Raw genomic sequence first — 12,936 nt, 5'->3', positions numbered from 1 at the left:
ACACTCGCATTATGTAGTTGTAGCACGTAATGTGTTGTGTTAAAATTACGTGCCGGCACCAGGGACGATTTTTTTTGTTCTCTAAAAACACTGATTTGTGTGTGATATCACTCATTTTGATGTAATGAGGTTAGGGTTGTTTGTTTTGTTTTTGTGCCTATGAGTGATGTCAGTCCCTCCACATTGAACGTTGAGGTTAAAGGGGTACCTAGAGCGTTGAACAGTGATGAAGAGGTCGTCCTCAACAAGCGTCCGTCCACATGTGACGAGCTGGGAGTGAGAATGGGCTCAATAATGATGTAACTGGTAGGCAGGCTACATCCCAACCTACACAATGGAATTTGTGATGCGATTCAAGCCCATCAAAGCAAGTTGAGGCCAGTTGCTGATCAAAACAGCCATTTGACAAGCAAATGTAAAAGTTTAACTGGAAAGCTACATTAAAAGGGTACATTCAGTATTTTTTTTTCTCTTGGTCGGGCGTCCCTGCAGACGCAGTTGGCCGTGTCTTTGGGGTGGGAAGCCGGATGTGGGTACATGTCCTGGTCGCTGCAATGGAGCCTCCTCTGGTCGGTCGGGGCACCTGTTTGGGGGGGGGGGAGAGGGAACTGGGGGGTATAGCGTGATCCTCCCATGCGCTACGTCCCCCTATTGAAACGTTTTACTGTCAGGTGAAAAGAAGCGGCTGGTGACTCCACATGTATCGGAGGAGACATGTGGTAGTCTGCAGCCCTCCCCAGATCGGCAGAGGGGGTGGAGCAGTGACTGGGACAGGTCGAAAGAGTGGGGTAATTGGCCGGATACAATTGGGGAGAAAGGGGGGGGGGAGAATTAAAAAAGAAAAAGTATTTTTTTTCCTCTAGTGACCACCAACAGCAACATCAACAAGTTTCTGTCCTGTCCCCTTATGGCAGTGGCCCGCAAATTAAACATCGCTAATAACCTCTCACAACTTCACAAGCTGCACCTAATGCTGACATCCCACAGAAATGTTAAGAGAAAAATTATGTCAAATACTGTACAACATTTATACCTCATCAGACATGGGTATGTATGGCGATGCTGCTTTCCTGTACTAAAGCAGCATGGCCAGCTCAGCATCAGTTTTTGTTTTATAGTAGTGACATTTTTGCCCCCTCTCAAAAACAATACCTATATTTATTCTACTTTTGGAATGGCATTTATCATGCAATTTTTTTTTTTTTTGCCAGATGATGAAGCTTGTTGGAATGTTGAAACAGGCAGTGGGATGAATGTGTGGTGACCTGTAGTTTTGTGGAAGGACATTGGATTCTGAAGGCGGAGAGCCCTCTAGTGGTGCGTTTACAAAAATAAAGATTCAGGGTCAGAATTCAGGTTTCGAAAGCCATAATTCTTAGCACCTGGCACAGACATTGTTTTGCAATTGGTGTAGATCAACAGCTGTAACCAATCCACCCGTATTTACAGACACAACTGTCCCATTGTATGGTGTGCTTACCTGGATGTTCTTCTCACAGTCGGTCTGCTGGTGTAAGGCCAGCTCACTCTCCAGCACAAACTTTTTGCCACACTTGTCACAGATCTGCATGCGTCTGTGTGTCACATTCATGTGTTTTTCTAAGTACCAGCGTGTATTAAACACACGAGGGCACTTCTCGCATGCAAGCATCTCCTTCTCCTCTCCCTCTCCTTTCCCTCCTACAGCTGTGGTGGAGCCAGCAGAGGAGGGAGAAGCTCTAGTTGACCTGTGCTTCCTTTTGGGGGGCTCCATGCGCTTCCGCCTCCCCCTGGTGGTCATGCCTGCTGTGGCAGTGGTCAAGGCTGTTCGCATGCTCTTCCTCCGTGGCTGACTGGGAATCGCTGTACTGCTGGTCCCCCTTCGGGCCCTCTTAGATCTTGTTCTCCGACTTTCAATCTCCTCTTCTTCCTCTTCATCGTCATCATCCTCATCTTCCTCTTGACTTTCGTCATCCTCGTCATCCTCTTCATCCCCATCTTCCTCCTCCTCCTCCTCATCACTTCCAGGTCGCTCAGAGCTATCAGCTGGTGGTCCAGTCTTGTTGTCACCCTTAGACACATGAAGTGTTTGATTGTTTAAGTTGACCTCAACGATGATCTGCTCACGCTTAAAACCCTCCTCCTCTTCATCATCCTCATCCTCACCCTCTTCTTCCTCATCATCATCAGTGTCCTCTGAGGTACCTCCATTGCCAGCCTGGGTCCCCTGCACCCCCACCTCCTGCCCTGTTCTTCCCTCTCTGTAGTACTGCTGCTGCTGTTGCTGCTGAGGAGTCACATGCTGTGTGGGTAGCTGACCAAGGGTCTGGTCTCCCACAGTTGTCTTGGCCCCCATCTTGTTGTCAACCAGCACAGAGTAAGGCTTGCCACTGAACTCCCGCTTATACAACTTGCCCGTCAGGTCCAGATCTGGGTTAGGAGAGTGAAAATAGGACTGGGATACCTGTACCCTGCGTCCTTCTTCCTGGGACATCCCGCCTAGGCTAGGGACGGACACCTCTTCTTTGAGGCTCTGGCAGGATTTCATGAAGAAGGAGGGGCACCAGGGGGTGGAAGTACTGGGCAATGGCAAAGACTTGGTGCTTAATTGCCTAAGTAAGACTATCCTTTTCTACAAGGAGGGGTAGGGGGAACAACCGCAATCCCCCACCCCTCCTGTAACTGAAGAGATAGAGAGGAGAGGATGAGATGAGAAATATTCAGCCTGATTCAAAGAGGGCATCCATTTTTTCCAAGGTAGGAAAGACAGTCACAGATACATAAAATCTGCTCCGAGTTGTGTTCCATGTGCTTAATAAGTAGACAACAAGATCAAAGTTTTGGGGTCTCACATTTACAGCTAGATCTTGACTTCTATTACTGTCTATGTTGAATGCACCAAGATTTGGTGTCTCTCCAGGCTACTTCCCTGTAGGACGCTGGTCTCTTTAAACCAAAGAGCAGGTAAAGGCCAATTTAATGCCAAACATGGAACTGAAGTAAAAACTTGGCCATCTTGTCTGAAGAGCCATTTAGAATCTGCCACCTGTGAAGGCAAGCAGAAAAAGAAAAGGAAGATGAAAAAAACAGATTTGAAAAGGTGGTTTTTCTCTGTATCAGAGTATTTCTAAACTGAAACTACAACCGGTGTTGTAAACCAAAACTTTGCACTACACCACACCGCAAACGTGTCAGCACTGTTTGCATCGAAACCTTAGGCTTCACAAATGAATATGAGTGGAATAAGAATCAAACGTACTAAATTATATATATAACACTAAATGTAATACGGCACCACAGAAAATATTGGTTACTAAATTAAGATATTGTGAACCTGGCTAATCATCTTAAAGACTTTTCGTTGCTGTGGTGGCACTAGAGTAATAAAAATCATTGTTAAGGGGATTCGATTTCAGACAGGTTGCATGTTTGAATTTATACAAAATTTCCCATTTTGACTGTTATCATATTATTTGCTATTGAAATACTTCAGCTGGGATCACCACATTTTCATCTACTCTAATGCGGAGGTGCTTTATTGACCATTAAGCGCTAAATGCATCATTCAAATTCACGTTTCAAATACTCACACCATTTTATTTTCATCTTTTTATTCCTAAAATCATTCGTGTGATCATATCTTGCCAGTATCCTTTTACAGTGTAAACTTGTTTCTCTGTCTTGTCGAGATTGTGAAGCACTTAGTGAACTTTAGAAAAGTGCTTTAAAGCTACTTATCTAAACCCATTAAATAATTGAACTCAAAAAAAGTCCACAATTACCACAAACCCATGAACTATTGATGTTGATAGATGAACCAAAAAACTGTTATTCAAATCATAGTTGCAAATGCCTTTCTCTACAATTTGACATTTAATACCAACTAGAATGGACAGAAGTCTAAATTTTGAAACATGAAAATTAAAACAGGTGCAGACTGTTGAAAATAAAAAGGTCCTAAAGTGGGGCAGTGCAATATGACGATATCAGATCATGAACGATAACATCTCTATGATCTGCCTCTACAGAGACTGTTAGTATCATGCCACAGTGCACATTCTGTCACTTGCAATTGTATGGCTCATACACACATCCAGTTGTTTCTATGTCGTACATGCTTTGCCCTCTAACGGGCTTCACTATTGGTGCACCCTTCAAGACTCCACCTCAGCACCTCAGACAGATCTTTTCCCTCACCAACCAAACAAGTTGTAGGAGCCACACAGCGCCTCCCCACCTATAAAACCCCAGCATCTCCGCAGCTTGTCCCCCGTTTTCACTCAGCCACCTTGAGTATGGATCTGTGATTTTTTTCTCTGTCACCTTCCGGTATCACAGTTATGTCTTCTCCTACCAGGACTCGCTCCTCCTCCTCTGAAATGTCTTCTCTGGACAGCCACCAGGCCTGATTCTTTTGCCTCAGTTGGCATCACCAGGAGGAAGCCGAGACCTGACCTGCCTGCCTCACTCTCCCCGGGTAGAGCATGGGAACAGGCCAAAGAACACAGACTTCTTCCACCTCTCCCACGGCAGCCAGGCGCCGGCAAGTGAGAAGGCAGCGACTCGCCCTAAACCCTTAGAGGAAGGAGTATGATGAGGAGGATGACCATTGTGTGTTCGAGGAAGAGGACCCAGCCTTTCACTTCTTTGACGTGGAGCCGCCGGCTGTTCACCGGTACCCTTTCGATGATCTGCCCAGCCTGTTTTCTTTGGCCGCTCAGAGGATGGGTATCCCGCTTCCGCCATCTCCTCCCTCTGCTGCTCCCTGGGATGACTTAACAATTGGCCTTTGTGCCCAGCCACACGGTAGCCCTTGCCCTCGTGTGCTATGTCCAAAGATGGTGCCCATGTTCCACTATACACAGCTTAAGTTGGCATCCCCTCTTGGTGCCAAGACCCCAGCTGTGACTTATGGTCCCTACTGCTCCATGTAGGGCTGGGAGTAGGACAAGGGAGTGCCTGTTGTCGAGGATGCAGTCAGGATTTGCCTCCTCCTTTCAGCCTCCCTCTGGCCAGGTGGTAAGCCGTCACTCCCGAACAAGCATGACTGGTTTGGGTCCTGGGCTGTTCCAGTGGCATCTGGACACTGCTTGGTATCCTGCGCATCATATTCTTCAAAAATTTTATAATTCCATTATAATTCTGTTATCCTCTTTCAATGTTGTAATTTGCAAATTGTGTAAACACAACATCCACTGCACGTTGTCTGTCTTGGGAGAAGAGCTCTCTCCTCTGTTGCTCTCCCTGAGGTTTCTTCCTATTTTTCTCCTTGTTAAAGGTTTTTTTTTAGGGAGTTGTTATTTATCTGATGAGAGAGTCTAAGGACAGGATGTTGTGTTGCTGTAAAGCCCACTGAGGCAAATTTGTAATTTCTAATACTGGGCTATACAAATAAAATTGACTTGACTTGACAGCCACCTTTCTTGACCGTGGCTATGTCAGTGTCTCCCAGGTGGTGGCACTGGCTAGCAACTTAGCTTTTCTGGCTGGATCTCTTGACAAGCTCACCCACGAGCGGTCCGAGCTGTCTGTTACAGAGATTGCCGATGTCCAGGTGACTGCCGCCACCATTCTCCAGATGTCCCAGACCTTCTGTATCAATGGTGGCTGTATGGTGTGTGCTACGCATGTGGGGTACAGACATCTTTGACTGTCATCACTGGGCCTGTCTTCACTGAATTAGCGTGAGCAGCACCTCCTTCTCCATGCACCCCTCTCTCGTGACTGCCTTTTTGGTCCAGACATCCAGGCCTTTGTCCACGGGCTTGAAACAGCCTGGAAGGCATCAGAGCAGCTGGGCTTCCCATCTTCATCCCCAGCACCCCCCTCCACGGCAGCAGCAGAAGCTTTGTTCTCCACCAAGGCCCCACCATTGTCGCTTCTCTGAGGACAGGCCCTGTGACTCTTCCACTGCCAGCGCATCTACCTGCGGCCTCTCAAGCCTCCCCCGGTCCCCCGTCCAGCTCTGCCTGGTGGCGGGGACGCTGGCACCATTCACTATGCCTTTTCTGGCTGAAGGCAGAATGTTTTTCACAGTTTCAATAAAGGGTGTTGCCCAAACCCTTACACCCTCCTTAAAAGAGCTGTTTCCTGCACTAATCACATTGTCACTTAGGTAGTTTCACGTGTTAGCGCTAACAGCTTTCTGAGGCACCCTACCCGGGCAAGAGGGGATGTTTCCCCTCCTTGCATGATTGACGCTATTAAGGGGCAGACAGTGCTCATCGCCCGTTCTTCCCTGGCCTCTCCTCCCCATTCTCCAGAAGGAAAGGTGGTTTATTCTGGCCAGTTCGCACCGTTAGCTAATGATGATCACGTGGCTAACCACACCCTGATTGTCCCTAAAGCTAGCATTGTTAGCCTTGAGAGGTGCACCTCTTGGGGGGAGGGGGTGGTTCCCTGTGGTTCCCCTTCCTCCCCAGGTAAGGTGAATGAGGGACAGGCAGCGCACGTTGCCCGCTCTTCCCCAGCTTCCACTCCTCTTTCTCTTGAAGCTAACATGGCTAACTGTGGTCTGTCTGCGCCATTAGCTATTGGAGGCGCTAATGTGGCTAACTGCGGCTTGTTGGCGTCATTAGTGTGGGTGGGCCCGTTCTAACTCTCCCTGCTGAACTGATTATGCTGCTGCTTACAATTCACCACGCCACATGGGTGAAGCTGTGTGGCCCTCTCCCCCCTTGGCTAGACAGAACTCTGAGGAAGGGCTATGCGGTACTCGTCCAGCAACCTCCTTCTTTAAGTGGCATTCTGCAGACCTCCCTCTCCACTCTTGCCGAGTGCACAGCATTGGAAGAAATAACCACACTTCTTCGCAAGGCAGCCATAACGACTGTTCCCCAGTCAGAGGTGCAGAAGGTTTTCTTTTCCCCTTATTTCCTGGTTTCCAAGAAATCGGGGGCATGAGACCGATTTACGATCTACCCGTCCTGAACAGTTACATTACTCGGAGCCCCTTTCGTGGGCTGACAGTCAAGCTGCTATTGGAGTGCATCTGGACAGGCGACTGGATGACATCCATAGATCTGACCAATGCATATTTCCACATCCCCATTCTGCCGTATCTCAGCAAGTTCATACATTTCGCAGTGGGAGGACAGATCTATCAATACACCTGTCTCTCTCCTGTTTGGTTACTCCCTGTGCTCGTTCTCCAAATGTGTGGAGATGGTGCTGGAGCCACTCAGGGCCAAAGGGGTGAGAATGTTGACTTGTATCGATGACTGGCTGATTCTTGCCACGTCACGGCAAGAAGCGGAAGTCTACATAGCCCTGGTCATCCATCAAGTCATGCAGCTGGGCTTCATTATCAATCCCACCAAGAGTGCCCTTGAGCTTAGCCACCAGAGGCTCTACGTCAGTCTGCTTTTGGACTCCCACGCTACGATGGCGCGCCTTTCAGAGGTGCATATGATAGCATTGTTGTGGCTGACTCGACATGTTTTACCATCGGTCTCGGTGCCGGCAAGGAGTGTCATGTCTCTCCTCAGGATGATGTCAGCAGCTCACCCAGTGGTGTGCCTGGGGCTGCTACACATGAGGACGCTGCGACATTGGTTCGCGTGGATATGGCTGAACCCAATCCGAGACCAACAGTGCGAGTTCCATGTCCCCTCAGTAGCATGAGATATGTGAGATTTTGATTCCCTTCACGAGGGAGTTTGACTGGGGTGCATCCCACACTATGTTTAAGTCTTCTCAGATGCCTCCTTGGTCAGCTGGGGAGGGACCTTTGGCCAGACCAGCGTGGTGGGAATGTGGCCTGGCACTCTTTGCCACATAAACCTTCTGGAGCTCACAGCAGTTCAGAAGATGCTTCACCACTTCGCTGCTCACCTGAGAGGAAAGCACATCATGGTGAGTTCAGACTCCACCACGGCGGTGGCTTACTTAAACAGAGAAGGGGGCGTCAGATCCCCGGGCCCTGCAGAGGATGACAGTCTCCATCTTGATGTGGGCAGATTGCCATTTCTGGTCCTTGAAAGCCTGCCATGTTCTGGGGTATCTCAATGTGGGGGCAGACAGGATGTCCGGAGGGGGCCCACTCCAGGAGGAATTGAGCCTCTCTCTGGGCATAGCCAACTATATCTGGCACCAGTTTGGGCAACCAGTGGCTGACCTGTTTGCAAGCTGGGAGAACGCCAAGTGCCTCCTGTGGTTTTCTCTGAGAGCAATCCGATGCCCCCCCCCCCCATTGAGGATTGATTCATTAGCTTACCAAGCATGGCCTCCCGGAGTGCTGTATGCATTTCCGCCCCTGCAGCTGATGATACGGTTGCTTCACAGGATTCGGATGCAACATCTATCAGTGATAGTTGTGGTGCCAGACAGCCCGGGCACCAGGTGGTTTCTGGACCTGTTATGGTGGTGGGTCTGTAGCCGATCCCAGAACTGCCCATGGCCCTTCAACAGGTAGAGGGGTGCGAGTCTCTCATGTCCAGTTCTGGGATAGTGCTTCAGAGTTTGGAAGTTGAGAGGATGATGTTGAGTAATATGGGTCTGTCTCCCTGAGGCAGCGGTCACAACTGTTCAGAATGCACATACCACTTCCACCTCCAGAGCATATTCTACACACTGGGGGCATTTTGCGGTCTGGTGCAAGGCCAGGGACCTCAATCCAAGTTCCTGCCCTTTGTAGGATGTTCTATATTTCTTACAGGACCTGTTTGACGGTGGCAATGCTGCTTCCACCTTGGGGGTGTTTGTAGCAGCAATGAGAGCAGGGTTTGGTCATTTCACACTCAGTAGCCACCCTTTGGTCACACGCTTCCTGATGGGGGTCCATAGGCTGAGGCCCCTTACTCGATGCCTTGTTCCTCAGTGGGACCTGCAGATGGTTCTGGACAGGTTGGCTTGTCCGCTGTTTGAGCTGCTTAGCCAGGTGGACTTGGAGTTGTAATCAATCAAGATGGCTATTCTCTTGATTATTTGGCCAAGAGGGCAAAGGATTTGTGTACCTTGTCAGTACATTCTCCTGCATGTCTGTCAGTGAAGAAACAGGATCGGTGGAATTACACTCCAACCCGTCCTTCCTGCTGAAGGTCATCACCTCCTCATTCAGGTTGAGGGTCACCGTCTGAGATCTGAGATCGTTCTTTGCTCCTCCTCACACTGACAAGGAGGAGGAGCTCCTCCACACCCTGTGTCCAGTTAGGGCACATTGTTGCTATTTGGAGTGTATGGCGATGATCAGGAAATCTGACCGACTGTTCATCTCCCATGGTGGTCAGGCTCAGGGGGCTCCTTTGTCAGCACAACAGCTCACCCACTAGATTTGTGATGCAATCCATAAGAGTTGCGATGCCATGGGCTGTCCTGCCCCTATGGGCCTCAGGGCACACTCTACTGAGCACACTGCATCCTCGATGGCACTTTTCAGGGGAGTGCCAGCGGAAGAAATCTGCTTGGTGGCTTCCTGGTAATCCACTTCGACCTTAATGCAGTTATATCACAGGGATATGACTGCTGACTCGGTACCTCATGTAGTGCTCAGTGCAAGCTCAAGGGGCCTCATCATCAGTCGACTGAAAAGTCGAATATGTCAAGCCCTTGGCAGGTTGTTGCAGTACAGTGCGAGACCCTCAGGTGGGGCAGTGCTTGACCATTCGACCGCTGTTGTGATGCAGTACAGTACGACACCCTCAGAGGGGGTAGTACTCGACTGTTGGACTGCTGCTGTGTAGGGTGTTATGTTGACTGTTGTCTGACTAGTGTCAGTCGGGCTCAGCAGGGGGTACATTCTTCCCTAATGCCTTTTGCCTTAGGTGTAAACCAATAGCAAACCCCGTCAGAGGGCGGAGCACGTACGACATAGAAATAGTAGTTACCCTGGATGTAACTCCAGTTCTATGAATATGTGCATATTCCTCTACCAGGGGTGGGCAATCTTATCCAGAAAGGGCCGGTGTGCGTGCAGGTTTTTGTTCCAACCAAGCAGTTACACACCTGATCCCACTAATCAACCAGGATAGTCTTTACTGAGGATCTTGATTAGGAGACACAGGTGTGTAACTGCTTGGTTGGAACAAAGACCTGCACCCACACCGACCCTTTCCGGATAAGATTGCCCACCCCTGCAACCTCTAGCCCAGCTGGCCCTAGTCTTTGTTGCTGAGTTCAAAGGAAGACGAACTGCGAGGATGCTGGGGTTTTATAGGTGGTGGGGTGCTGTGTGGCTCCTACCACTTGACTGGTTGGTGAGGGAAAAGCACTGTCTCAGGTGCCGAGGTGAAGCCTCAAAGGGCAAACCAATAGCAAAGCCCGTTAGAGGGCTATGCATGTACTCCTAAAAGTGGAGTTACATCCATGGTAATTATCTCAGCCAAACCTTAAATCACACTATTGGTTAGTCTGTATCGTGCCTTCCCTAGAGATACACCAATAAACCAAAAGCAAACAGTAGGAAGTGCATTGCATGTCTTCCCCTCCCCTCTTTATTTGGCAACGTAGCAGCATGGATGACAACACTGAGGAGTCGGTCCCTAAAAAGAATTCGCAGGGTTGGTGCTTGAGCATAAGGAACGGACAGAAAATCAACTTTGATGGGGGACTTTGTTCGCCTCACATAGCTTTTATTAAGTGTATAATTAACATTATCATGTTTCATGAAAGAAATATACTGACATATGCGCACAGGCACGCACGCACCACGTCCACAAAACCTGAGTTTATAAACCAGGGGAAATTTGTTAAATATTTTGCATTTAATACAGTACTGCACGACGCAATTCTTCTAAGATTTTTTTTTCACCTTTATTCGATAGCGATAGTGAAGACGCAGACAGGAAATGTGTGAGAGAGGAGGCTATCACATGCAACAAAGATCACTGGCTGGAATTAAACCGGCAACAGTTACAACCATGTGGCGATGGGGCACGCGCTGTAACCATTCAGCTATGGAGGCGCTCCATGCAAGAGGAAAATCTACATAACAAATAAACCTATACACAAATCTGGCGAAGTACCAGAAGTAAACAAGTTGCCCTTACTGCGGTGGGATCTCCCTACAATATTCGCGCATTTTAATGCAAGCTGTCATAAGAAGTGTAAAATTTTCTACTTTTATATTTACTTTTTACGTAACATTAATTTTGCCGGTAAGAGGGTCCACGGTGGTGTAGCGGTCTAAGCATCGGCTTTGTGTCGATGCAGTTGCCCACTGGGGGCCGGGGTTCGCGCCCCGGTCTCGTCAGATCCGACTATGGCCGGACTCGATGAAGCAGTAATAATTGGCAACGCTGTCTTCGGGAGGGCGGCGGAGTCGGCTTGTGTTCGTCACATGAATGCGTCTGTGTGTGTCGGAAAAAGCAGTGGTTCGGCCTGGAGTCGCCTTCTCACGAAAGTGGGGAGGCGTCTCCTTCCACACTGCCGGCCGGAGAGATGCAGTTGGCAAACGCACGCAGTACGAGGGTGGCGTTTAAAGTAAAATAGGGAGCGACTGGCCACTAAATTGGGAGAAATCAGAAATAAAGTTAGAAAAAAAAACCTAATTCTTTTGACAACGATGTCTAGGAGTTCGGGAAGAACCTATGCAATTCTCAGCTGCTCGAACAGTAGTGGTAAACTTCAACTTTGGAAGAAAAAAAAACTGAATGCGAAACACACAAGCCGTTACTTCATGAAGAGTACCCCTGTCCCAGACCATACATACTCTTTACATAGATTCCCTGGGCGTGCAGAGGACCAAGGGACTCGCCAGAAGTGGATAAAGACTACTGTAGCGGATTCAGGGGCCAGCCGGGAGGCAAACACGGGTAGTCGCCTGCACCACGGGCAACTGCGCTAACCAGTCGACCAAAGGGTCCGACCCGCTAACCAGCGGCTAGCGAGTCTACTCATCCGTGGACGTTACAATACTGACAGAAAGTACTTTGCTCCAAATAACAGCACAGTAGGTTTTGGCTAACAGTAGTCAATCTCTATTATCTCACAATGACTAACATGCAAGTTGCCTAGCCTAACGTGGTGAAACAATGTCAGCTAAGTTCACACTGCTTAGCTAGCTTACTACGCAAGTGGGCCAATGAGACGTCTATGGGCTGCGGTGGCCGCACAGAATACATTAACTCAATCTACCAACTATGGCAACACTGTGAAATATATTTTTAGTTGCTGTGACCAGGGCAACATAATGACCACATATTACACATCACTTGGTCGGCATCACAAACACAACACATACGATGGTGTCCGGCGACCCTGCGTTTAGTTAGGAGTGATTTTTTTTAACCATGGAAAAACTGTTATTTGGCAGGCAGTCGATAATGTCTACATTTTATGCCAAAATTGATCAGTTAGCTGAGCTAATTTAGAAAACCAACAACCTTTACAAAAGCGTAATATTTTGTTTACTCATTTGGAATTAAGGGTTATGTTTCCATTTCATATTGCTATGTGATATCAAGAAGAGTTGGGTAGCACACTCAAGTATGAGTTTTAAATTGATTTGTGCAAAACAATTACTATGATATGAAACTCAATTTACAGTAATGTAATGGGCAATCTTTTAGGTAGTATTGTGGGTTATGTGGTATTTGCTACTCATCCATGTTATTCTTTACCACTCTCAAGGTGTGTGGAATACACTTCCAGGGTGGTAAACCAACGAAAGAACACCCATACCCAGTATTGCACATGTGATATGAACATCATGTAAGTTTTGATTCAATTTTTCCAGGAGTTACCGCAGGTTTTATTCACCTCCATGACATTTACAATTTAGCAAGAGATTCCAATGAAAATGCTTTCCAAATTGTCAGTTTCATATGATTATTGTTAGTTTAAATATGTAGTATTATCCCGTTTGAAAAACGTGTATTTTTTCTCTCTCTCTCTCTGTTTTTATGTCTTTCCTTAGGGGATAATGTCACCTGGTATTTAATGTTTTAAACCTGTTTTAATGTTATGTCCTCTCACTAAGATGTGTGACTCATTTTTTTTTTTGTGGTCTACATGGTGATA

At 47.9% G+C, this 12,936-nt stretch overlaps 1 protein-coding gene across 1 annotated transcript in view; it reads right to left on the bottom strand.

Annotated features, from left to right (window-relative positions):
- The window catches only part of znf652 (zinc finger protein 652), a 40,284-nt gene extending 37,764 nt beyond the window's left edge, over positions 1–2,520 (bottom strand). Inside the window, exons 1-4 of the mRNA XM_056288612.1 lie at positions 2,330–2,520; positions 2,213–2,293; positions 1,834–2,173; positions 1,481–1,785 (exon numbers count right to left, since the gene is read on the bottom strand). Of these exons, the coding sequence (XP_056144587.1) occupies positions 1,481–1,785; positions 1,834–2,173; positions 2,213–2,293; positions 2,330–2,473 (870 nt within the window). The 5' untranslated portion in view covers positions 2,474–2,520. The remainder of the gene's footprint in view (positions 1–1,480; positions 1,786–1,833; positions 2,174–2,212; positions 2,294–2,329) is intronic.
- Between the last annotated feature and the right edge of the window lie 10,416 nt (positions 2,521–12,936).

Source organism: Lampris incognitus, chromosome 10, assembly GCF_029633865.1.
Source record: "Lampris incognitus isolate fLamInc1 chromosome 10, fLamInc1.hap2, whole genome shotgun sequence".
NCBI classification, from domain to species: Eukaryota; Metazoa; Chordata; class Actinopteri; order Lampriformes; family Lampridae; genus Lampris; species Lampris incognitus.
Note: the sequence above shows the minus strand (reverse complement) of the source record. Positions and strands in the feature narration are given on the sequence as shown.